Below are 25963 nucleotides of genomic sequence, written 5' to 3'. Positions count from 1 at the left end.
TTACGTCATGTTGTAGTCACTGATTTGTAGTCATCAGACAGGAAACCACAAGGCGGAATAAGAAGTACCCATTCATAGTACTGAATCAGCCTTTTGGTTTCCTGCCAGATGACAACGTGGCGAAAGCTACCATCCGCTGAGGACCGGATCATGAACCCGAAATGGAATGCTGCCCAGGCTAGTATAATTACAGTACCTGATGATCGTGTTTTAGGGGAGGGGGGGAATCGTGGCATTTCATCTTTAGGCCAAGTCAAGAAGGAGAGCTGAAGTCCCTAGGCTGTATCACATCTGGGGTTCTATAGACACTGGTCCAGAACAGACGAGTGGAGATCGTTGCTGCCCTACAAACTAGCAGCATAAAGTGCAGTACTAAGTAATGTATGTATATTTTTGTCTGTTAAAGGGCAGTTGCAGTGCCATATTTCATTAGGTTGGTCCACAACTTGCATTATCTTGAAATAAGAAAATACACAGCACTTTCTTAGAAAAATGAAAAAATATTCTCATTTTTATTGAGGTAATTCTCTCTAGAAATTTTTGAGGTAACAATTTGCATAGTATCACTTCCATACATTTTGTAATGAACATGAACATACACTATGTCACAATGTCCGACAACAGGGGAAAACATGAAATGTGCTTTGAATTCCCCTCTGGTAGATAAACCAAAAGAACCAGACTGAGGCAGTGAAGCATTTTTTTTCTACACTTTTCTCCATTATGGAGATAACCATTATCACACAAACATGTAACAAGTAATCTTGTTATATCCGTCTGGCTAGTTTACTTAAAGGGGTGCACAGAACCAAATACAGTATGCACACACATTCACTGGTACACAAAGTTACACACAAGGGAAAACTTTGAAATCTCTTGTCAAGTCCTGTCAAAACTGCTGGTGAGTTTGAATATTCAGTGAGGACAAAATAGTCTTTTCTAATACTTTAAAACCTCTGGGACACCCACCACCGTGGACCACCCAGTATAAAAATAATATAAAAACCATTAAAACTGGCTTCTTTTATTTAAAAACAAAAACGACTCTAGGACACCCACTACCGCAGAGACCTGCTGGCAGAAATGCCTCCGGGTTTGCCGGGCATTTCAACACAACTGGCAAGTTTTCACTGGTGAGGAAACCAGTGAGGGAGTGTGTCCTCTTCACTGCACTATTGATCCCTGCTGGTCAGCCAATTCAGCCAGGAGGGCATCTCTAGGGCCAAACTTTTTCATGTCAAAGACCCCCAAATTGACACTCGTTAGCCTGTGGACCCCCCATTAGACAATATATGCCACCCATGGCCATTTTCATTTCAAGGACCCTCGGTTTGACCTGAATGAGGCTACGGTCCCCCCTCCCCAATTTAACTAAGGGGTCCAACTCCATTTGTACACTCTGAGTTACAGACCCATTAGGGTTCATTTGGTTTCTAACTACCATTTAGTTGGGGACTCCCTGGAACTCCCGCAAGGACCCGTGGGGATCCCCAGACCCCACTTTTGGAACCACTGCTCTAGGGTGATGGTTCTATACATTACATTCTTCATTGCCATCAAGTGAAAAGACGTGACTGGCAACTCTATGTTTATCAGTGACACCCAGGCTGGTAGTCTACGCCCTCCTCTGCCCAACAGCGAGGAGGTTGGAGGCAACAGGGGCCGATGTACACATGGGGAATTGGCAATAACTAAATAACTAGAGGAGAAAATGTAGGGGGGGCCCCCGGACGGTTAGCTCAACCGTCTGGGCACCTAGGCTGCTGAGCCAGCCTGACAGCGTGCCGTGGGCTCGACTCCCGATGGCCCTTACTGAGTGTCTTTCTTTCCCCCCCCCACCCCCATCTGTCTTCCCATTTTTTGTCAGTCTACTTTCATCCTATCAATAAAGGCATAAAAGAGTGTGTGTGTGTGTGTGTGTGTGTGTGTGTGTGGGGGGGGGGGGGGGGTCTGTCTGGGGGGACAACCCTGGGAAAAGATTGTATAAAAATACATTCACTCTAAATCCTAGCCTAGGTGGGACTGTGTGCAGCTTACCACCATTATGAACTGATATGAAAACTTCTCAGAGTAAAAAAAGAAAAACGAACTACAAAAATAGATTTACTTTTACAACAACAAGGGCACTTTTCTAGAACACTAGTCTCCGTTAAGAGATCATGAATATACCCAACCTCTGGTAAGAAAAAACATTACATTTGTTACATTCTGAGGAAGATAAGGTGGCAGCATTAAAAAAGAAAAAGATCCCTTTGGAAATGTTTAAAACATTTTTTCATCCACCAGTCGAGGATGGAAAATAAAACAAACAAAGCACTCCCAGCACAAGTTAAAACATTAGGGGAAAAACTGAAGAGCAATTCCAATTATTTCCCCTTTGCTTTGGCTTGAGGTCAGTAACAAATCGCAAAATGTTAACTGACAGACCAGACAGTACTAGAGAGGGGGAAGGAGTGGGCAAACACTGCTGGGTCGGAGCAGAAATGCTACCTACTACAGTCATTTAGTGTGGGGGTCTTCAACGTTTTTCAGGTCAAGGACCCCTTAGCTGAGGGAGATGAAGCAGGGACCCCCACTAGTATAAAATTGTGTTGCAGATTAAACTAGTTAAAGTTAAAGTTAGCTTCATGAACTCAAAATCATCAGGGTTGTGTAATTCTTTTTTCTTCTTTTCTTTTTCACATCTGAAAATATTAGCCAAAAATAGCTGATTTACAAGCTCACAATGCCCAAGGTGTTGTGAGCTTGTAGATCAGCTATTTTCGGCTAATGTTCCCCTCAGAATAGCAATGCTAGGGTTCAAGTGGTTAATGTTAAAAAATGTGAATCACACCCGTGTGAAGTGAGGGGTGATCATCGTACATCATGTTGCAACATGTCGATTTGCTCAGACACAAGACATAAATTCTCCATCCATTGTGTAAGATGAAAATCTACACTAATAGCTGAATATAGGAGGGGCTAGCACCCCTCAAAAAACAAAGATTTGACAAACCCCCTGTAGCAACTCTGAGGACCCCCTAGGGGTCCTGGACCCTCTGTTGAAGACCCTTGATTTAGTGGATATATAGACGGATGGGATATCATGATAGCTCTTACAGCAATAGCCCAACAGAGGGCAAGCTATAGCCATCACCCACTAATGTCTATGGCACAGGGAGACCACTTCTACACTCGGCCATAGTAAATTACATCTACATCCAGTCTGGCGTTGCCAAACTAAAGTGACTGAGAACATGTTCACTTGATTAAAACTGATTAACAGTATTTACACTTAAAGAGGCACTAACCTCATACCGCCATTCATAGTATTGTCATTTTGTCTTTTTCCATACAATATGAATTCGACAGCCCGTTGGCCATGCACCGGTTTGTGATCGGGATGTTTAATGCTACGAATACACCTCCATTACTGGATAGAGGACACCTGTACATTATCACACCTGGCCAAAGTCTGTTGGCTGCTACTGAAACACCGTCGCTGATACTCTCTTTATAAAATACAGCTTTACACTATCAAACAATTTTTTCACCATTATTTACCATAATAACAAACACCAACATATAAACACCATATACAACAGTTCGCAAAGCAGAACTGCATGTTTAAATGGAGTCCTAAGGTTTGCCCCCCCCCCCCCCCCCCCCCCCCCCATGAAAAAATTAAATAAAATTAAAAAAATTAAAAATCCTCCCAGGATATAAAATGCCCAAAGAAATGGAGGGAGGAGTCACGAGCAAGCGAGGTGGTGCTCACTGGGTTGCCAAGATACAGCAAGGAGAGGAGGCGGTCAGTAGACTGTGGTCCTACGGAGGCCTGTCTTTGTCCTGAGTGACACGTTGTGTGTAGAAGAGGATGTAAGCCTGGGCACGGCACACCTCCTCCACAGAGCACACGTTCATCTTAGAGTCATTACAGTGAACCCAGAAGCCTGCAAGAGAATCGAGAAGATACATTTAAACTTTAAATGCACTCATCTGCAATTAAGACAGTTGAAGATCAAGTGGGGCTGGGCAATACATAACTTAGAGCTCCACAGAATGATGGATATTATATTTAGGGATGCACAAACATGGCCAAATTTTAATTCAAATCCCCCCCCTGCATGCTCTGGCAAAGATTTCGTGTTGAATATCTGCGTTAAGAATGTGAAATTGAAGATTGTGTTATAGGACGACAAAATATGACTTCATAAAATGCCCCTGGGACCCATCTAAAAGACCACCCCTGGGTCCCACGTAACCTGACTCGGCCACATTGTGGCAGTATCGAGTTCACAAGTTCCCTCCTCCTGCCTGCATCTGCGGGCTCTCTCAAGCAGAAACGATGAACCGGTCCGGAAGCAGTGGGACAAAAATCTCCATAATAACTTCGAGTTGTAGTCTCGTTAGGTTGCGTTTACATTTGCGCTGTGGCACAGCTTCAATGTCATCAGTCTCGTGTCGTTTCCGCCTTTAGCGGACGCATATTGCTCTGATCAGAAATGGTTCGGAGCACATCGTCTCTGCCCGAGAGAGTCCAAATGGGAAGTTAGAGGAGGAACTCACTACTGCTGCCACCAGCTGTAGTGCGCACGACCCATTACATTGAAAACCTATTTACATCACTGCAGCACTAAATTTAAGCGGAAAAGGAAAAATACAGACCAAAAAACATATTACACAAACCATCAAGAGCAACAACAATGAATGAACGTACTCACCCCCCTCTGTGTTACGGCAGTAGGCAGTATAGTGGCCAGAACCAAAGCCCTTCCCATGATGCATCACCACTGCGGAGAGTTCGTACATAAAGTGTTTGGGCCTCAGCGAATCCGTGGGGCTGCTAGTACCACTTTTGGGTGAGGAGGGGTCACGGGCCTCACGGCAGCAGTAAGGCTCCATGTTGAGAAGCTGGTCAAAGCGGACATGTACACCGATCTTCTCTCGGTGGTTCCGTCCAGACCACCTGTAACCAACCACAAAAACAAGCGGCAGCTGTTTATCCGTGTGCTTTACTTGCTACCTCAGATCACCTTGAGGTGGTTCATTAGGCCATCACAGCAATACCAGTGTTTCCCCTAGGATGAAGCAGTGGCAATGGTGGCCAATACATTCATATATTTTTTGCGCTCAAAATAGTCTGGTGTCGCAGAGTCACGGTGGCCCTGTGGACCGCCTCCAGGCAAAACGGCACATGGGCAATACTGAGGTTTTGTACAGCAAGATCATGATTAAGACATTTCCAAATTATTATTTACAGACGTTTCCTTGCACATTCCAATTAAATTATTTATTTAACATAAATAATAATTTAATTTATACTTGCACAATGGTGTTGCTTGCTTGAAAACAGCAAATCTACAAGCCATCAACACGTTGAATTGCAAGGCAAATATAGCTGGTAGATCTGTTCTTTTCGGGCAGCGATGCAGTCTATGGAGTTAACTTGCAGGACTATTTTTTATCTTCGGCAGATGATAAACCATATCAGCATTGGTTTGCTTCAATGTTGACATATATGTTGACGTACGAAGCATCCATACTGGTAGCGCAAAATAATACATCTTTAATTTATAAAGACATAAGACAGAGAGCAGTATTCCATCTAGTGCTGCGTGATTAATAGAATTTCGGTTTCAATACTGATTTCGATAACTCCAACACTAAAGGGGGTTCAGCAACTATTCATCCCCAAGATCCCATTGTAAACATTCAAAACATACCCTGATGTTAGACAGAATTCAATATGGACCCAAATAATCGTGATTATTATTTTAGCTATAACCGTCCAGCTCTACTTCCATCGTTCTTTTAATATTTACATAAACATTCAGTAAAATAAGCGCTCGGGTGGTGCAGGCATCTTGACCACTGTAAGATGCCTGCACACCACTGCGGATCTTGTAGGTTCGAATCCATCATGGTGCATCCGGCTTTGTCGGTTTTAGAGTTGTCCCTGCGGCGTGATATGTCCTGTTGACGCGCGTCGTCCCTAGTGATTAAACGCATGGAATTCAATGGCTCAAACCACACCAAAGGGGCGAGACGGTTTTAGCGTTAACTCCTTGCAACCGTTTGGACCCAAGGAGTTGAATGGTGACCCCTTTGGTGTGGTTAGGGCTTAAAGGAACAACTGGCCAGTGTTTGGGATAGGGGAAGCCAGGCGAGGAGGGTGAGATGTTGGGCGGGAGGAGTAGGATGAAAGCTCTTCGTCCTCCCGATGAGGGGATCCTCACTGGCAGGTGAGTCAGTGGGATACTGTAGGTACAACAGCACACAAGTGTATGTGCCTGTGTGGGGAAGAATCAATTGATACGACTAAAATGTAGTCTGTATAATAAAGAAAATAAAAAACACTTAATGACATAATTCTTCCTAGTGTCGTTGATTCCTGCCGTTGACGTGATTGGGTGTTTTATTGATTCAGAATGGTCTCACTAATATCTACCAAGTAGTAGGCAACGCTCGCTTCCGCTGTGGTCCGTCAATGAAATGTTTCCCCCCCACCGTCCACTTCCATTAGAAGTGCGATCTTTGGAGGTGTTTTCTCTGAATTGAGGTGAGTGAACAGGTCGATGTTGGGGGTAATTTAAAGGTGAGTGATTTTGTCCTGCAATGCTGTAAAATTGTGATTTGCTAACCAGCATCTGTACCAACTCCATTATGTTTTTGACATGAATGTAGACAGTATTGCCAAAGTGTCAAGAAATAATCTGATGTATTCAGACCATAAAAACCTGGAGCACGTAACGCATGTATGTAAACTCTATTGTTCTCAGTTCAGAGCCCCACTGTACATGCAACATGACCAAACTGTAGGGGTTTGCGACTGAGCCTTGACCTCGACTGGCTTCCCTCCCAATTGTGTTCGTATGCACGCCTGGCCGAGCCAGACGCACCGCAAAGATTCAAATCCCTACTCTCCATGGTGGCTACCCAATCGCCCCCATGTCCTATACTTTTTCTACCACTTCCGCTGTAACAAAAAACACTGGCTGTGTCGCACCACTCTGCCACGTGGTCAAGCACTAATAGGCACATCCTTCCATTGAAATACATGAATATCAAAGTGTTGCTCTCTTTTGTGTCACTAGGTCAGCCTTTTTTATGATATATTGATGACTCATATCAAAATGAACTCCTCAATAGGATCACAGGCTTTGGTGTAATGTTGGCATACCTGAAGCGTTTAAGGTGCAGACGGAGGACCTGAGGCAGTTTGTGCACCATCAGCTGTTTCTTTGCTTCGGTCAAGATTACTTTGGAGGACAGCCTTCTGCGCTTGGCTGCACAATCAGGAGGAAACATTATCAATTAATTCACAATTTCCAAGTCTTGACACTCTCAACACTTATTGCAATCTGAGGTAGTTTCTATTGAGAGAAAATGCATCAGTCGGTCTGTGCGCGCGTGTGTGTGTGTGTGTGCACGTCCTTGTGTGTTCAACTCACCGTTGCACTCGTCACAGGCATAGATGCTGCCTTCCAAGGCTTCCGTCTCCGTGAACTTGGCCAGCATCTCCGTCAGCTTGCACGACATCTGCGCGGCCGACTCCCTGCTGTTACTGTGGTAGCGCTCTGGAAACTCCAGGGACAGGTCCCAGAAGGACTCCACAGTGTTGGAGCGATGGTCACATGCCATGCACGTCACCTGGATCATGGATGTACACAAGAAAGAGAGATGAGAAGTCGCCTGGAGAGACAGTGTAGTAGCCTTACCATTTCTAACCCGTTCCGGGTAATTCTGGGGGTCCTTGACATGAAACAGTTTGAAAACCACTGACATAGAAAGAAAACTGAAAACTGTCAGGATTTAGAAGACATTTGTAGAATCGTTCCCAGGTCAAAATGGGTTGAATCTTGAATCTCCTGTGAGTCTATTACCCATCAATAAAGAAAGACATTTGAAAAGCCCCAAAACAAAAGTAAAACACGTTAACCGCCAAGCACCGTAAGCACGTCATATTAGTTTTCATCAAATCAAACGCTCGACTGCCAAGCACGCAATATTGCGTCCTATGGTCTTTTCAGTGGTTTACGATAGATGCCGCTCTTTGCCAACGTATGAATGATACTAGGTTGCTACTTGCTAGGAGACTTACCATAATCGGATTAAAAAATATCCAGAGCAGACTCAGAGTATGCACGCTGGGTCTTAGGCTTGTTCGCCTTTTTACCGAAGCCCCTTTGGGACAAAATACTGTGCAACGTCTTTGGTCATTATGCAAGACAGATGTGTAGAATAATCAAGAATGGTGGTCCCCAATTGGCCAAGGGGTGCCACCGACACACAACCCAGCCGATTTGTTCAGACACATACAGTATGATGCAAATTCTCAATTAATTGTCAACGGCATTTAATGTTTGTGTTCAGACAGAATCTACACTATAGCCGTTTAGGGGTGGTGCGAACAGCACAGCGCATCGTGGGAGGGGAGCTTCCCCCGCTCCAGGAAATACAAGAGAGACGTGTGGCTACGGCTGAAAACATTATCAGGGACGTCCATCACCCCAGCCATAGCCTGTTAAAGCCACTGCCGCGCCCAGGGCTCGACAGTGCGACTAGGTACTCGCATTTGCGACTAAAAATATCACTGTGCGAGTTGTAAAATTCAATTTGTAGCACAGGTGCGACTACAGGATTTGACCATTCAATCGTGATAAAGACAAGTCTCTGTCTACAGCAAGTGTACATTCTATAGTCGTGGTTCTATACCTAAATTTATATTTCTGAACGGCGGTGTCGTTCGCCAAAAAGAGAAGAGCTACAAGCTAACAACGTTCATTTGAAGATCTGTCCCCTTTGCTCCCACCGCACCTCCCCTCCCTGTGTTGCTGCTCCGTGATCTTCCCTGTCTACGGCAGACAGAAAAGAAGTCAGAGCGAACTCAACGGGATAGCATTAGCATGATAGCACAGATTCAGAAGGAATTGCTTGGACTCCGACACGTTATTTGCAAAGTTTGTTTGTAATGTTCAAAGTTCAAACGTATCTTACTTTTAACCAAACGCGGGTGAAACAGCGTGCAGCCGTGCACGCACGCGCGCGCACACACATGGAGTGGACGGATTGATGTTTATCAAAAACAACCCTTGTTTAGCGTTTGCTTACAAAAGCGTGTGCCCAGCGTAAATGATAATGTGAATGACCGAACTGGCTGGATTACCGTATTAATATCAGTCAGTCAGTCAAAGCCAAGGAGAATGTTACAATACTAATTCACCATCGAGCAGCCTCTGCACTGTCTGAATGTCACACTAACATGATAGAACAGCAGGATAAAAACGGATAGCCTGTCTATCCATCCATGAGCAACATATTATCTATCTAGCTCTGGTCCATAGCTCTAATATGTTGCACGTATTAGAGGTATGGAATGGAACAGAGCTACTATCGTCCATCTACAAAGTATTAGCATAAAACAAATTGATCATATATATTATATGAAAACAAACATAACAATGATATGATGAATATCACTATTTTGTGATAATTGCTGAAAAGATAGTGATATAATATTTTGACATATTATTTCCACCCCTACCTCATCACTTCATTAAAGAAAAATCACACCCATGTTAAGTGAGGGGCGCTCTTGTCATCATACATCATCAGATATCATCTCATACTGGCCAATCAGAATGCCTGTTGCCTGTGATTGATTAGCTGATTTGCTCGTTTACATATGACATACATTTTCCCTTCAATGTCAATGGCGTTTAATTTATGTCATATTTAGCAGAATTTTGACGTAATTTCTCTGTTGATCGTCAATGGCTCATTTTGAGATGTGTGGGGACAAAGGCTGTATATAGGAGGGGCTAGCGCCCCTTAAAAATACATCATTTTTCATCGTGCTCCTAAAATAATTTGTGTGCTACTAGATTTTAGGCGCACACGTGCTACTTGGAAAAATGCTAAGCGTCAAGCCCTGGCCGCGCCCATGTACTATGCACTTTGTTTTTCTTTTAACTGCAATGATGAGCCTGCACAAACAAGAATTTCACCCATGTTACTTGTAATGTGTCAATAAAGTTCGATCAAAATACGCGATTTAGCCTAAGACCCACCTAAGCACAATCGGCTTGTATAGTGCAGCTAATTGGGTGGCTTCGTCCACAAATTGCACACATAGTAAATTGATAGCTACAGATTGGGCAGGGAGGACACATTGTTAATGTCTCATTCCGTTTCCCTCCCAGACTTGCAATTTTATATAAAATAGTTGTGTCGTTCCGATACCGATATCGGGTACTCGGGCCGATACCACCCTTAAGTACTCTGACCTGAGTACAAAAACATCCAATTGACACTAGGCTGAACGAATGCAACGGCAGCCAATCTGACCCACCCAACACTGCAGCAAATCGCCAAAAACAGCCTAAATGACAACTGACAAGGGTAGATCAAAGATACATCTTCATAGATGAGAAAAAGGGGGTTAAATAAGTGGTTACTCAACAAAAATATAAAGTACTCGTAATCGTATAGGTACTTGGTATTGGCGTACTAAAAATGAAGTACTGAAAAAAATGGTATCGGGACAACTCTATAAAATAGCAGTGAAAAGGAAAGGGCTATGATGATCATCATTGTTAGGGATGGCAAACCCAAAAGCAGCCGAGTCAATGCCATGATGCCCTAAGCACAGGGCTCATATATATACCGCTGAAACACAAGCACAGTAAGCACACACAGCCACTTATTCAGTGGAAGCAGGTGTGAGTGTTTTGCACTCAGCCTCTCACAGTAGACACTAAGTCTCTTGTCCTCTCTTCATTCACAGGGCCCACAGTCCTCATTTAGACTATAATAATTTGACTTCCACTGGTTTATAAATGTGTACACAACTACAAACAATGTTTTCAGACCATGATTTTATTTTTAATCTATTTACAAGACCTACTAGTAAAAACAAATAACTACAAATTACACAGAGGCTTCAAAACTGGTGATGGCAGGCAGCCTTACTCCCAAAATCCCAGCACACTACCTGGCATGATTGAGCTTCACTAAAAATGTTATTAATTGACAGTCAATTCAGCAACAGAGCAAATTCAGGCAGGAAATACAATCAAGAAGCACTCATAATATGCTATGTTGAGTGTGTTTGCTTTGGCAATGTAAACATATGTTTTCTCATGCCAATAAAGCCCTTGAATTGAAATTGAATTGTGTTGGTAGGCAGATATGGTGTGTGCGTGTGTGCGTGTGTGTGTGTGTGTGTGTGTGTGCGTGTGTGTTGAACAAGCCAGACAGCACTAAGGATTCCACAGTAATGGTAGAGACTAGAGAGCCTACAGTATGTGTTTTATCATACCTGGCTGAGTAGCTGGCCATGGAAGATGGTGTTGACAACACTGAGAACCTGCCTGATGAGTCGTTTCTGCGTCTGGGGCACTCCTGCGGTGGGCGTGTGCTTACCGGTGCTCTCCAGTTCATGCTGCACCTTGTCCAGCAGCTCGCACAGGAACTCCTGGGCGTCCTGCTGGGCGTAGCCTCGGAAAGCGGGAATCAGCTGCCACACAGAATGGAGCATGGCAAAAGGCGATACCAGCGCCCACTTGCCCGACCACATCACTTGGAACAAGGTGTGCAGTTCGTGGCACAGTGAAATGTGCTTGGAACTGGGCTCTTTGGATTGGATCAGCTCCATGCTGCGAGCCCGTGAGGCCCCCCCACTTAGCCCAGCCCCAGAGCCTGAGCTGGCCTGGAGCCCCTTCCGTTGAGCCATGGGAGACTGGGAAGAGGCTTTCCCCGTCAGTTGGCCGTGGACAGTAGAAGCCAGCAGCTCCAGTGCCTGGGTCAGGTCCAGGCGCAGGAAGCTCTCCCTGAAGACGTGCAAGTGGCTGAGCACCTGCAGGATGGAGTTCATGTAGCAGGTGTTACCCAGGTTCCTCAAACCCGTCACACCAGGAGTGACCGTGGGATTCCGCTTTACGGGCGAGTCACCCTGTTTGGTGCTTGGCTTGCGGCGGACAGGTGTTGGGGTAGGGGCAGTACGGGGGAGTGCTGAGGAGGTTCTGACCTTGGATTTAGCGGTGGAGGAGGAAGGGGTGCGAGTCTTCGGAGTGGGGATTTGGGCCGTTCTGGGTCGTCCCACTTTCTTCGGAGTGGGAGTAGGAGGCGGAGCTGGTTTTTGAGTTCTGGGTCTGCATGTGGTCAAAGAAGTGTTCGCCTTGCTGCGCGTCAGGCATGTATCTTTAATACCTGCCTGACGCGAAGCAAGGCGAACACTTCTTTGACCTGCCGAAGCAGCTGCCGCTAGTGCTTCGGCAGCCTTCTCGCTCTTCCGGCACAACCGCCGGCTTTTCCTTGGAGGGGCACTCTCAAAATTGTGCTGCTGCTGCCTCTTCAAAGCGTGCTGAGCGTGCTTCCTCTCCATCAGTTCCTTTTTCCGCTCCTCCACTTCCTCCCTTTTCTTCCCGCCCTCGGTGAGTCCGAACCAGCAGTGGAAGACGCGACCCATAAGTGATCTACGCCGATGCCATAGGGCAGTGAACATCCTATCCTCGTCCCGCAGTTGCAGTTCACCCGCGCCACAGGGCATGGTGGTGTCCGCGGCAGCACTCGCAGAGCGGAGGATGCGCCCACTGCGGGTGGTGACTTCGTAGTGTTGGCTTTGAATGGCAGCGAGTGTACTGCGAAGCAGCTTGAGGTCACCAGTGGCGTTGTCGTTGAGTACATATTCATCACACAAGTAGCAGAAAACATACAGTTCGTTGACCTCAATGGCCAGCGGGTGGCGCTGTTGGTGGAAGTGTTGCAGGGCATGTTCCTCGATGTAGCGCCCACACGCCACGTGTGCACAGCCTAAGCATGCCCATACAGACTCTGTGGTGTTGCAGTCTGCACAGTGCCACTTCTGCGGGTTGAGAATGGAGTGGTCTGGGGCCAGCCGCAGCCGGCCCACATGTTTACACCTGTCCATTTACACACACGCCTGCCTAGCCAACAGTTCAGTCAATAAGTGACCAGGTTTGAGTGTCCACGTTTCACAGTGGCTTCAGATCACCATGGGGACCATGGCGAGCTAAGAAAGTGGATCCTACCGAGGCATGGCTTTATCTAGAGAGAGAGAGAGAGGGGTATGGGTTAGACAATGTGATTTCATTGTTAAGGAATGGAACAGGGACTTGAGTCTTTTTTAAGTGACTCAAAATGTATTACAAGTTAACAGATTATATAAATGAAAATGTAATTATGCTATTTTAGTTTCACAGGCTGTAAATATATATAAGCCCATAAAAAAGTCTAAATAATGATTTGGGCAGACAGACTACTTCGTTATAACAGAACTCATATTGATTCATAGGGTTTTTGAGGAGCCCCTCCTATGTTATTGTCCATCCTTTAGTTTAGTGTGTGTGCACAAACTTTTACAAACATTACATTTCCATTGACAATGAATGGACAATTTTACATCATAGTGTAAACAGTAAACACAGACATTGCGTAACACAAACATTGATATATATATATATATATATATATATATATATATATATATGAGGCTTTCAACTCTCAACTGTCAGTAAGAAGACAAGTAGGCGATAATGATGTACGATGAGTTTCACAAGAGCTGTTCCACCAACAGTAAACCGTGATCTTGGTTTGTGGGCAGTGTGATACATGTATGCCAGGGTGTTGCGTGAAGTTATCAACAGAGACACATTCAGACTTTACTCTTTACAAAATGCATGCACATTGCACACACAAAACTAAAGCATTATCATGAGAGCAGTTCTGGGCTTTTCTGTCCCTGAAGAGTACTAGTAGCAGTATAATCTTATTATTATTATCAGTATCTCCTTTTTATCCCTTCTACAATTTATGTGGCACTACAGCTGAGAAACTAGGGGTCCTTCAGTGGACTGAACCCTATCAAGTTAACCCCCACCACCACCCCCAGGAGTACTTAAGCTTGGCCTGGGCTGTGGCTCAGTGGTTCAGGCACCTTGGCTGGCAGTGTGCCGCGGGTTCGACTCCCGAGCCTGATGGCCTTTACTGCATGCCACCAAAAAAACACATAAAGAGTACTTAAACTTGGCCATTAAAAAGAGGGCTGAGTTCCTTTTGTTTGTGTACTGGACTACCTTTGCAGAGAGTTTAGAAGGGTATTATGAGGGGAGGATAAGACACAGCTATAAAATGGTCCAGATAACAAGAGAAAGTGTTGATAGATGGTGAGACATGTAGGCAAGGAAGCCAGGTTGAGGGCGGCTCCTACATTCAGAAATCTCCAGTCAGAATGATTTATCTTTCACAGCGCTGCAACCACAGTGTGTCACAGTAAAATCACTATCAACAGCAATACATGATGTGTGTGTGAGCAAAAGCATTTTGGCTAATGCAGGTGGGCATAATGCACACTGCACAGTTGTGGGTGTGTTTACGAGTATGTGTTGCCATTCCAGACTGCTGCTTCTGTGTTATAAATAAATCGTCATTCCTCTGACGGGCCCAAGTCCAGCCCCAGCAAATAACTAGACGTTTGTAATTTGATAACTAGATCATATCACAACAAGCCAAATGGAGGAAACAATCATTTATTTTGTTTCACATCGAGTTGAAAATTAGCAACTGTGCTATATCCGGTGTATTTACGTCCATTAATATGCATTGTCCTGTCCAAATAAACAAATAAAGTAAGTGAAGTAAAGTAAAGGCTGATTACTAGAGAGCAATGTGGTACTCATCAATGGTCTATGTTCCGAAAGGAATACAAAAAGGCCTAAGTAAGTAAGTAATGTGGTACAGTCGCATTGTAATGTCTGTCACAACTATCTCAATAGATTACACTACTGAGATTATCCTCATCATGATAGCTTTTAAATACACATCATCATACATGTGTAAAACATGTATTTCCCAGGCCAAGACTGAAAGTGATTTAATTTAGTGAGTTTAACAAGAGCACATAACACAAAGGTGACAATTATTAAAAAGGTGACAACAATGTCACAGATTTGTTTCCATTATGGTCTATGGTCTGCTTTGATTGCAGTTTGTTTTGTCAAGTGTGTCAATGTCACAGTCCACTTTGGTCCGGGGTGACCAGGGGTCCTGGGGGGGTCCCAGGCCCAGCTAAGTGGTTGATAATCGGGAACCAAATGGACCCTTACTGGTCTGTAACTCAGTTTGTACAAATGGAAATACATTGAGCAAATTTACCTACTCTTATATATAAGAGTCCATTTGGTTCAATTTGTTCACATGATCATTTGTAGATTGGGGTCCCCGAGGTAAAACATCGTATCAAATGGGGGTCCGTGGCCAAATGCTTATCAAAATGTATTTGAAATCACTAATACAGTGCATGTAAATTGACTAATTTCAGGATTTCCACATTCCTAGAATCTTATCAGCCAGTGATCGCGCCTTTGCCCAGGGTGTCCTTGTGACTGTAATGGTGGGTACGAGGCTGGACAAGATCCTCACTCAGACACTCCTCAGTCACCAAGCATGGGCTCTCAGTTGCGCAAATAAAAAAAACATCAAAATTGCAATGTGTCCGCTAAATGGTGTAACTACTACGTAAACAGAAAACTTGTCATTAAGGCAGCTAGCCTGTAATTGAGGATTCAAACCAAGATTCAAACACACTTGACACCTGAATATTAAACATAATGTCACGCGCAGTTTAACTCACTGCATAGTTACCTACGTTGACTCTAAATTGTAACTCACTTTTCAAAAACAGACGCTTTAAAAAAAATATATATAGGAGTGTGACATGAACATATATGGCAAGAGATTAGCACGTCCTTGTTGCTAACATTAGCCTAGCTGCAGGCTAAGCTAACTACGGTAATCCTGACAAGTTCTTGTACTGGCGAGGTAATACTCCTGATAAATTAACACACAAGTGTGTTTAGAAAAAAAAGAACAAGCCACTCGCACGATACATTTAAGGAACGTGTTGTAAATACAAAATGAAGCATTGAAAAAAAAACATATACCATACCTAGCCTATCCTTCACGGCATTTACTCCTCTGTTCGTGAAATGATCGCCATCTTGTCGGTCCTTGTCGCGTGGTGTTGGCTCGAGCGCGTCCTCGTTCAGTGACGTTGTTGTTGATGTTGTGCTGAGAGGTTGTGTTGTGTGGTTCCTTTATTATGTTAATAAATACATAATGACGTTGGTTTCCCTCCCCTGAAGCATTTTATGCAAACCTAAACAACTTTGTATTATAGTATAATAACAGTGTATTATAGGCAGCATAGTTTACTGTAACAAACATACTGCAGTGCAAGTGCAAGGAAGGCAATGGGTTTATTGCACATTTGCACACTAAGTAGCCTACATCACATGGAACTTTACTGTAGTAGTAAATAATAAATACAGTAGGCTACATCACATGGAACTTTACTGTAGTAAATAATAAATACAGTAGGCTACTGACTGTACAGCATAGTAGTATGTATGAGTAGTGTGGTGTAGTATAGGAAATGGTGGACCCTGATGTAAACAATAGTCTTGTGCTTTTCATGGTCCACAAAGTAACAGTTTTTGTATTGCATTGTATTTGTACTTAAATAAATAAATAATAATAATTAGCTTGTTTTATGGAGTTATTTCTGTTTAATTAGGGTTTTTTTTAAAGGTTTTTTTAAACTTATTTCCATGTTTTTGTTTTACATCAACTTCGCCAAGGACCAGTGTTTATTAATAAAAAAATAAGTAGTACTATAATACTATCTTAACCAATAAAACAAAACAAAAAATAATAATTATATATATATATACATTGCATGGATGCACCTGGGACGTATCTTCAGTGATGTTTCCTGAGGTCAACGGGGTTTCGGGTCTGCCAACATCATACCCCTCACTCAGGCGACCCAGCCGGGGTTGATCAAATCCCGGCTCAGTCCATCAGGGAATGAGCAACTACTCTACTACAACTACTACAGAACTACTCTGCCGGTACTGGGAGAACCAAAATCTGGCGCGTGGAAGGACTAGGCTCTGTGGGTTGACTCCTGACCGTGTCCCTCCTACGTCGCGCCAGGTCCACTCCTGCTCTCACCAGGCCCAGGACCTGTGCGTTGCACCAGATCCCAGTACCAGGCACTGCATTCAGGAGTGGTGGATTATAATGGCCCTCCTAAAGGCCTCACCAAGGTTTGTTGGGCTTCCTCCTCACGGAGGACACAGGCTGGGGGCCTGGGGCGCTAACCCATACTGCTCACCCGGGTGCCGTCTACATTCCGGCTGTCACCCGTCTCTCCGAAATCTTCAGTATTTTGTCAGTTTGAATCCTAAATCAATCGTCTATATCCCTGACAAGGGTCCAGAAAGGCCCTGTTAGATTATTGGGTAACACTTGCAGATTAGGTTCATGAAATAATGATTAACTAATGCTTAACTAATGTATTAGTTAATCATTATTTCAGAATACTGTACATTTCCTCTAGGAAATTACTCTGTACTCTGTACTAGAAAGCCAGTTTCCAACAAGATAACTTTTAGGACTAAACACATAGACTAAACCTCGCTTTTAGGCCAACACTTCCCTCTAGTGGTGAGTACCACCAGTAGTGAGTTTTTTGATTGATTGAAGTATTTAACAGTTTGCAGAATTACAGTTACATTTCAATCACAACTCAATGCAAAAACTGTTAAACTGAGTACTGACAGTCTTACTGCTAGCATGTATTTCAGATGTCTAGTAAATTAGTAGTAATACTACACACTGTCAATATTTCTTTGCCTCTACTTTGAGGCCAAAGGACGCCCTTAGACTTGTATAGGCCTATAGGCCACCAGGCTGAGGTTGTGAGCCACTCTGATTTTTGCATTACAAGATTTCAAGCATTTCTTTTTCCTTTTCTTTCTTTTTTTTGCAACGGATTCTATTTTAGCACACAAATTTTACAGGAAAATAAGTAGTTTCTGATAGCTCAGAATCCCCATCGATGTCATTTGCAGGCAGTTTTCTTAACTGTCTGTAGCCCACCAATGAGACAGTGTCAAGTTATGCTTGAAAATGTGCGAAGTGCCCCATTAATATTATACAGTAGCATAGCCTATATGGAAAATTCAGAACCTTTTACTTAGTTCACCTCATATCTTTTCATAAACTCCTCTTACTATGCAGGGCTTAAAGCCAAAAAAATCCCAAGACTGAAAAAGTTTTTTTGCAAATCTGCACTGATCTCATTAAATTACCTTTATGTCCTCAGGACTGAAATCTGTCCCCAGGACTGAGAACTAGGACTAAGCCCTGTACTATGGCCTAACTATAATGAACTACATGAAAAGTTGTTAAAAATAATCATATTGGAACTGGGGACCCACCCAAAAAAATATTTAAACTGGAGACGCCCGAAAATAATATTTGAACTGGGGTGGGCTTTTTAAATAATTTCTTTGATCAGGTGTGATCAATTGGCTAATAAAGGGCAATGTTGCACATCATGGCCCCTCTCTATCCTGATTGGATGAAGGCTGGGCCACCTAGCCAAAAACGAAACCTACGGTTTTTTGACCCCCAGGTATTAACTGGGGACAGGGAGAAACTCCTTGTATGGTCAGCACACTACATAGTAGGAAGAATTATCACAAAACAAAAAAAATAAGTGATATTTTAATTAAGTGAAATCACTGAATATACCTTTCATTTTCTGTTGGTTATCATCAAATTGTTTGGCATACTGCATATTGAGACACCCACCAACAGAAAGTATTTCACATAAGACCCTGAAAGAGAGCAAGATTATTTTTAATCACTTTTTCCTTACAAAAACATTTTAGGGATTTGAAAATGAAGTAGTACATCAGAAACATATGGTGACGGCAGCCTTTTCAAAGATATTTTACAAATATCAAAGAAACAAGTACTGGGAGGGCTGGAGTGCAGAGTGCTCTCCTGTTGCAATAGAAGCCAAACGTACAGTACAGCCGTAGATGCATGGTGTTTTTATAAAGATGGGAGAAACTTGAAAACATCTGACACATTTGGCCTGACCACATCCTACACCCAATGGTACTTAGCACTGGGTACAGTGGGCTTAGAGTGGTTCCAAGGAATCGGACTTAAAAGAAAAATATCAAAATGAGATATCCGAGAAACTTTTATATGTGAAACTGTTTAACAGTTAATTGTAAGATCATGTAGTAACGTGAGGTCCACTGCAGACTGGCGGGACACAGCTGTATCCATGCTGGTGGAAACAAGCATTCTGAAATGCTTCCTCCAGCAGAAGCTTGTTTACTTTTATTATCTCTTTTCATTTGTTTTTAACATTCGCTTGACACCTGAAAAACAAATGATACAAAATTCAGCCACTGCCAAGAAAGCCATGTCCCCCTCTTTGCCGCTAGCTGTGAAGTGGTGCTGAAAAATGCATTGTGGGTACTTTAGTGTACTCAGTGGCATTTGGTATCTTGTACGGTTTCCATTTGACAGAAGGTGCAGAGGCGAACAGTTTCCTGTTTTCCTGTTTTTAAAACCATGTCTCTTGTTCCAGAGAGTGCAGGCCCATGTTGGTGTGTTTTATTTTCTGGAGTAGTAGTAGTTGGGGTTTGGAGGCGGTGTGTGTGTGTGTGTGTGTGTGTGTGTGTGTCGGGAGGCAGGGTGGGAGTGGGTTGTGTGTGTGTGTGTGTGTGGGGGGGGGGGGGGGGCCTCAGTAGTCATCACCCCGGCTCACCACCTCTTTGCAGGTGGGCCTGAGCAAGATGGTGTGCTCAAACTGAGCAGTGTAGCAGCCCTTGGTGTCACAGAGGGGTGGGTAGGGGTCCACGATGCCCAGGTCACACAGGTTCTTCAGTGCCATCAGGTACTTGGTCTCGCCGAGACGGTCGAGCCAGCGGCGGCAGAAGGCCAGTGTGCCAAAGTTCTCATTGACCACGTTCAGCATGTGCTTCGCTCTAGGGAGCCTGGAGAAGAGAGGGGGAAATGGAAGTAAGACATAACATGACCATAGTGTGAAAAAGTGTTTTACTGTAACACCGATTGCTGATGAGATCTATTAGTTTAGAGTAGACGTGTGCCCTTCCACATTTCCTCCCAATTATTCATTATTAAAACAAAATACAGCCCACAAATGTAATCTTAACACAGCCAGCCCAGTACAGAGCACAGTCAAAAACTATTTTGCTGACAAATACCTGATGGGGACATGTCCAACATCAAAATTCTTCATGTAGTGAGAACATTCCATGTCATCGTGCACCATGCCCTTTCCTGTGCTACCAAACGTCTCGATAGCATACACCTCTCCTTCCTGGGCGGATGGGACAAGGGGACACAGGGTTCAAAAACTGGTCTGCATTAAATTAACTTTGTATGAATATACGTGTTGCTTGTTGCATTTACAGTGTAGAAATAGTTGTGTCTAAATTAGCTCAATTAAACACACCTCCATCCTTGTTGCTTCTCCTCCCTTAACAATTGGTACAGTCTTGCCAGCATGTATTCTGTACTGGCCAATTGAATGACCATTCAGATTTCGGATGGGCTTCACTGCAAATAGAAGGAATTGGATACATTTAGTAACAAATCTAATTGATTAATGTGCGGTTAGCTGTCAAGTACTATTGTGATCAGAAGCTCAGATGAAAAGATAAATCAAATGTGAACAGGGAAACATGGTGACAGTTTCACCTGGTCTGCAAAACTGCAGTTATGCATTGTGTTGGGCGTTTCAACAAAACCATAATAGCTGAAGAAATTAATCTGGTTTATGAAATTTTTGTCTTGATTACTTTCTTTTCATTTCATGTACAGTAGTAGATTTGACATTAGAAAATAGTGCTACATACTAAACAGCAATATCAAGTTTTAAACATTAGCTTACGCAAACAGTCCTGGGTATTTGGTGGGTATTTGGTTAACCTACATATATATTTACATAAAAGCTTCAATGCGTTTGCATCCTTGATGTATAGAGCGTCGCAGTCCTGCCCCCTCGAGAGATCCGGAAAATAATTCCCCGTTCATTTTCCTCAGACTTTTCAAAAAGTATTTATATGAAGACGTTTAGGCCGCGGACAAAGCCAACTTGAGTTGTGACAAATGACAATAAACACAATGTTTTGGGCTGATCAAATAATTAGAAAGAAGGAGAAAAAAAGCACTTTTTGTTTTTCTTCTTACAAATTATTTGATCGGCCCCAAACATTGTGTTTATCGTCATGATTTGTCACAACTCGAGTTGGCTTTGTCCGCGGCGTAAACGTCTTAAAATAAATACTTTTTGAAAAGTCTATGAGGAAAATGAACGGGGAATTATTTTCCGGGTCTCTCGTGGTCATGAAAGACTGCGACGCTCAATAGGCCACCATAGTGATTCCTGCAGTAGATGTACATGTATATAGAAACGCACCTTGATACGTCTTCCCATCGAGCTCAACCTCATACGACTCCATCACTTCTTGAATTGCCTCTCCGACATCACACAGACGCACATCAATTCCAGCGTTCTGTAAAACAAAACAAAACAAAAAAAACGTTATGCATTCCACAGATCAGTAACAATATCGGGTCACATTTATGTATGCATTGCGTGGGTGTGTTTCTGGCCACCATACTTTGATTCCAGTATTGGTGGCGTCTCTCACAGCCTCCAGCAGCTTGTCGTACTTTGGGTTAAAAGTGACGGTGAAGGCACAGTCGATGATCCGCCCTGCAAACAACCAGCATCACAAAAGCACAACACAGGTTTTAGTATTAGCTGTTGAGGCCGTTTATCGGATTCTGCATGCCAACACGCAACATTTCGGAGTATGTGTGGGTGTGTGTTCAGTCGCACCGTTGATGTGCGTGCCGAAGTCTATCTTGCAGACATCATCGTACTGCAGGACAGTGGGGTCTCCTGCGTTGGGAGTGTAGTGGGCAGCACAATGGTTCAGAGAGCAGCCTGTAGGGAAAGCCAGGCCTGCATTCAGTCCGTTTTCCTTGATCAGCTTGCGAGAACAGTCCTCCAACCGCTCACTTTATAGGGATACACAGAGGAATACAATGAAATTAAATGCAAAGAAAATACAGTATCAGTATGAGAAAACGGAATTAAGAGATCAGAATGCTCCAGCTGAATCATTGCCCATGACTCGATGATGGTCATGCACAATATTACTACTAGTACAGACCCCTGGAGGAACTCACTACTGCCGCAATCTGGCGGAGTCAGGTTACATTCTCTTACCCTCTCGAATAATAGTGACTTTATATATATATATATATATATGTCTCACCAGATTTCGATCATGGTTAGTCCAGGTTTGATGAAGCTTCGGACATGCTGGCGGACCTGTCTGTGGGCCTCGGCAGCCTGTCTAAAGTCACTCCACACCTCCTCATTGGCCTTATCCAGCACACGCTTCTCCTCGCTGGTGGTGCGCCATGCTGCGCTACGACTGAGAAACACCACAGAATTTACACATAAGTGGGGGCACATGGTTGAGTCGGTTGACATTGAAAAACAATTGTTATCTTGTTGTGCTGAATGTTGGCAGTGCAATATGGTGACTCATGCGAAAATCAGTTTGCTGGCTTTCAGTTCGTTTCAGTGGTTATGATTATTGGCCGTCATTGCATTATGGCTTTCCTAGTGAGAGAAGACAACTCGAAGTTTAACTCAATGGGAAGCAGAACATGCAAATTCACTTTGCTACCAGACCAGACAAACGTTTTGTTGGTGTGTTTGGTGGTGTGTGTGTGTGTATATATGCATTTCTTACCCATCGTGCAAGGGGGGGTATTCACACTCCTGTCCAATAGGGAATACTCCATTTGGGTACAAATCACAGATTGGCACAGATGGGGGGTCAGTCTGAGTTTTAGCTGTGGGAAAATAGATAATTAACATCAACTAGCATTATAAAGGTTTGTAATCAAGTCAATGTCGTAGATCACAATTAAACTGAACCATTAACTCCTTTGCTGCCCGTAGTGTTAGCATGGTTGTACTGCCCCAGGGGCCGCCAGTTCAGGCCCACTCTATGGAGCTTGTTGTCCTTCTGGGTTAAACAGGAAGGTGGGGACTTCCGGAAGTGGAACGACGCCACACAACACAGCCCACAGCTAGCAGAACAACCAGCTACATTTTCTCAGCGATGCGATACAAAATCACAAATGATTTGTGATCGCCGTGTGCGTGCCGGCTCACCATGGACAGCTCTCTAACCATGGATACAGCGCTTTGAAAATCGGGTTATAATGGAGGCTCAACGGAGCTGGATTTAGAAATCGCATCACTGGTGGTGACGGAGGAGGGCTATTCTACCCGGAGCAATGCAAAAAGGCTATATGTACATCTGATGGGGCACTTACATTTTAGTACTCGTCAAGTCAATCAGCAGAATGCTCTTGATCCTTGATCCAAAAAATAATGTTTGGCTAATACAACTCACGTCCTTTCTTCTTCTTTTTCTTCTTCTTCTTTTTCCCTGCCGAATTTTCACCATCATCTCCATCTGAGGGCGTTATAGAATTTAACATTTGTAACACAGCAACACCTTTGTACGAGGTCTGTACCTCATCTAGGGGCTAGGACATGTGTTCCTTGTCATCGCAGGCTGTGTGTCCGCCAAAGCATTTTATCCCAGCTGAAAACACATGACTGAAAGCTTGCAATAACATTTTGGGATACTTGCAGTTAGTGAGTGTGCGTGCGGTTGCCGTTCTTTCTTTTGTTAATGTTCACCGTGCTAATGTTCAGCTACAGCACCTCACACAAGTGTTTTTTGACGGATGAGCGGTGGTGTAGTATACTTTTATCCCAGCTGAAAATGCAAATCACTCTGCTATAAACGCTTCCAAATGCCCAGATAAAAACGGCAGATGTCAACGGACAGCGCTAAATAAACGCTCAGCAACTAGGGCTGCTGGCATTTCTAAAAAACGCAGTGATCCCATTGATCCCAACTAAAAGCATGTGCTACAGTGCAGTGAGTGCACTCAGGTAAACATCTTGGTGGACACAGCCCCTTAGTTGATCATATACAATGCTGTGTGGTGTGTGTACTGTATTGTATGTTAACAGGTCAATTACCATCCTCTCCGTCCTCCTCTTTCTCCTTGTCATCTAGTGCCTGCTGCTCCAACTGCTTGGTAACATTGGCCACTCCATCTCCCTCAGTAGCTGCTGCAACACCTTATACACACACAATATAAGCATGAGTGATTAAATCACACATGCATTCAAATAAGTTGGGCAATAACTTAAGTCATTGTGTTACTGTTAACTGTCACAGAATAAAGTGAGGGGACAGGGCGCATGGAGCAGCCCAGTTAACTGTACAGTCTGTCCGTCACAGTAATGCAACGTTAATTCCTATTTACTTACGCTTCACTTATAGACTGCGAGCTTGGGATATGCCAAGATCTGGCTTATACAAACGCCGATTCAGTGCATTTCACACAAGCTCGTTTGCTCACCGGCGGTTGTGTTATCTAATATTTGGGGCGTATTTAATGACGTAATAATTATTGTTATTGTGGTAATGAGCCCGCATTATGAAACTTGAAAACTTGGCTGATGAACAGCGCCACTGGCACTGCCACGGAGACCAGACAGGCTAAACCGTGTGGATCTCTGCTACTACGGCTTTTCTTGTCATGCCTGTGTTTTGCATCCATGCGTTTCATGCATTCATGTGTGTTTCATAATAAGGCCTCATAATAAGGCACACACTGACTGTACTCTTCCCTCAACCCCGCATGGAAGTAGCCAAGCTAGTTAGCTAGCATATCAGAGTCAGACTGTCAGCTACTACTATGAGCTCTTGAGCCTCTTGCCTGCTGTCGCAGACTTGCTCTTCTTTTTCTTTTTCCTTTTCTTCTTGGCTGTCTCCTCGGCCGGGTCGGCGTCCTCCTTCTCGTCGGCCTCGCCGTTCAGGACCGAGTCCTCCTCGGGCTTCTGGTCCGGTGCCTGCTCCTGTACCACATCCGCCATGTTCGCAGGCGCTAAGGAAAAGGAAGCGCAATGGTTTATGGGGGCGCAGTGTCTGGGGGAAACTTGCCGATTCAGCTGAGAGTAGGCTGGGCTCGAAGTCACTTTGCATGGTTGCTGATCCGGTCTGGGTCAGGAAAGGATACGGAAACGATGCGTGCATGTGATGTGATCGTGAAAATGACCGGATACGGTAGGCGGGGCTCTACCGCCGATCAGACGTTAGGAAATGAAAATCACGATTTCCACATTGTACCGCGGAAAGCCTGGTGACGCGACGCGAGTCACGCGAGGTCAGCTGAGGTGTTTGGGTTGGGTTGGGGCCTTTTTGGGGCCTTTTGGGGCCAGGGTACTGGCGTGGGGTGCATCTAGGGTGACCAGATGTCCCTCTTTGCGTGGGACAGTCCCTCATTTTCAAGACTTTTCAGGCGTCCCACAAATTGAGACCTTGTCCCACATTGTGACTGACAGGCAATATTGCATCAGTGTTCAAATGCCCTAATAGTTAGTCCCACATTGTGACTGACAGGCAATATTGCATCAGTGTTCAAATGCCCTAATAGTTGGCCTTCTGTTGTAAAGCTCTCTCATTGTCTCTTCCTGCAAGATGTGTTTTAAGCCTGTTAAAATAAAAATAAAGCATGATTTTAAAACAAAATGTGAGACACCAAAGGAGTTTATACATGATAGCCAATAGGCCTATGGTCGAATATGACATCAAGGCATTTAATAGCAACTCAACCCCGTCCCCCCATCCCACTTGTCCCACACAAGCGATACTTCTGTCCCTCAAATGAGCAGTTTGGATCTGGTCACCCTAGGTGCATCGTGCATGGGCCATGGCCAATGAAATAAATCCACAATAAATTAAAAAAAAATATATTGTATTGTTTTATTTATTTATTTTAATATGTGGGCGTTAAGGTGACAGGAAATGGGAGGGAGAGATTATCCTACAAATCAATGATCTTATCTTCTTCATTGTGTGAAATCTATGACTATGATCATAATCTATAGCTCTAATGCGTTTCAGGGCAGAATCGTAGAGCAGTAGAAGGCTATGGACCAGAGCTACATAAC

At 43.9% G+C, this 25963-nt stretch overlaps 2 protein-coding genes across 3 annotated transcripts; both read right to left on the bottom strand.

The window, feature by feature from the left end:
* Positions 1–480: 480 nt before the first annotated feature.
* Positions 481–16029, bottom strand: usp44 (ubiquitin specific peptidase 44). 2 transcript variants are annotated; one of them, XM_080757545.1, is made up of 6 exons: positions 15950–16029; positions 11303–13050; positions 7434–7632; positions 7163–7268; positions 4704–4948; positions 481–3932 (listed from the first exon to the last, which is right to left on the bottom strand). In XM_080757545.1, the coding sequence occupies exons 2-6, from the start codon at positions 12911–12913 to the stop codon at positions 3808–3810; spliced, it is 2286 nt and encodes a 761-aa protein (XP_080613671.1). In that variant the 5' UTR covers positions 12914–13050; positions 15950–16029; the 3' UTR covers positions 481–3807. The 2 variants fall into 2 exon arrangements, 1 of the variants encoding a protein (XP_080613671.1); XR_013963581.1 differs by lacking the exon at positions 7163–7268 and having other exon boundaries at positions 3795–3932.
* Positions 16030–18693: 2664 nt separating this feature from the next.
* Positions 18694–24921, bottom strand: LOC308311052 (methionine aminopeptidase 2-like). The gene is made up of 11 exons (XM_080757554.1): positions 24730–24921; positions 23984–24085; positions 23343–23405; positions 22671–22773; positions 22185–22346; positions 21743–21924; positions 21522–21616; positions 21317–21413; positions 20351–20454; positions 20100–20215; positions 18694–19868 (listed from the first exon to the last, which is right to left on the bottom strand). Exons 1-11 carry the CDS (start codon positions 24884–24886, stop codon positions 19616–19618), a joined length of 1434 nt encoding a protein of 477 aa, XP_080613680.1. The 5' UTR covers positions 24887–24921; the 3' UTR covers positions 18694–19615.
* Positions 24922–25963: the final 1042 nt, after the last annotated feature.

Source organism: Protomyctophum bolini (assembly GCF_963924005.1).
Source record: "Protomyctophum bolini genome assembly, chromosome: 23".
In the NCBI taxonomy this organism is placed as follows: Eukaryota; Metazoa; Chordata; class Actinopteri; order Myctophiformes; family Myctophidae; genus Protomyctophum; species Protomyctophum bolini.
Note: the sequence above shows the minus strand (reverse complement) of the source record. Positions and strands in the feature narration are given on the sequence as shown.

Bases quoted from the DNA above. Each gene is read 5' to 3' on its own strand.
- usp44 (XM_080757545.1), bottom strand. From the start codon at position 12,913: ATGGACAGGTGTAAACATGTGGGCCGGCTGCGGCTGGCCCCAGACCAC. The intron at 4,949-7,162 runs GTATGCCAACAT...GGTTGGTTACAG, and splicing joins CTGCACCTTAAACGCTTCAG to GTGGTCTGGACGGAACCACC. The intron at 3,933-4,703 runs GTGAGTACGTTC...ATTCTCTTGCAG, and splicing joins CTGCCGTAACACAGAGGGGG to GCTTCTGGGTTCACTGTAAT.
- LOC308311052 (XM_080757554.1), bottom strand. From the start codon at position 24,886: ATGGCGGATGTGGTACAGGAGCAGGCACCGGACCAGAAGCCCGAGGAG. The intron at 22,774-23,342 runs GTGAGTTGTATT...ATTTTCCCACAG, and splicing joins GAAAAAGAAGAAGAAAGGAC to CTAAAACTCAGACTGACCCC. The intron at 19,869-20,099 runs GTATTTGTCAGC...TCTCTTCTCCAG, and splicing joins GTTGGACATGTCCCCATCAG to GCTCCCTAGAGCGAAGCACA.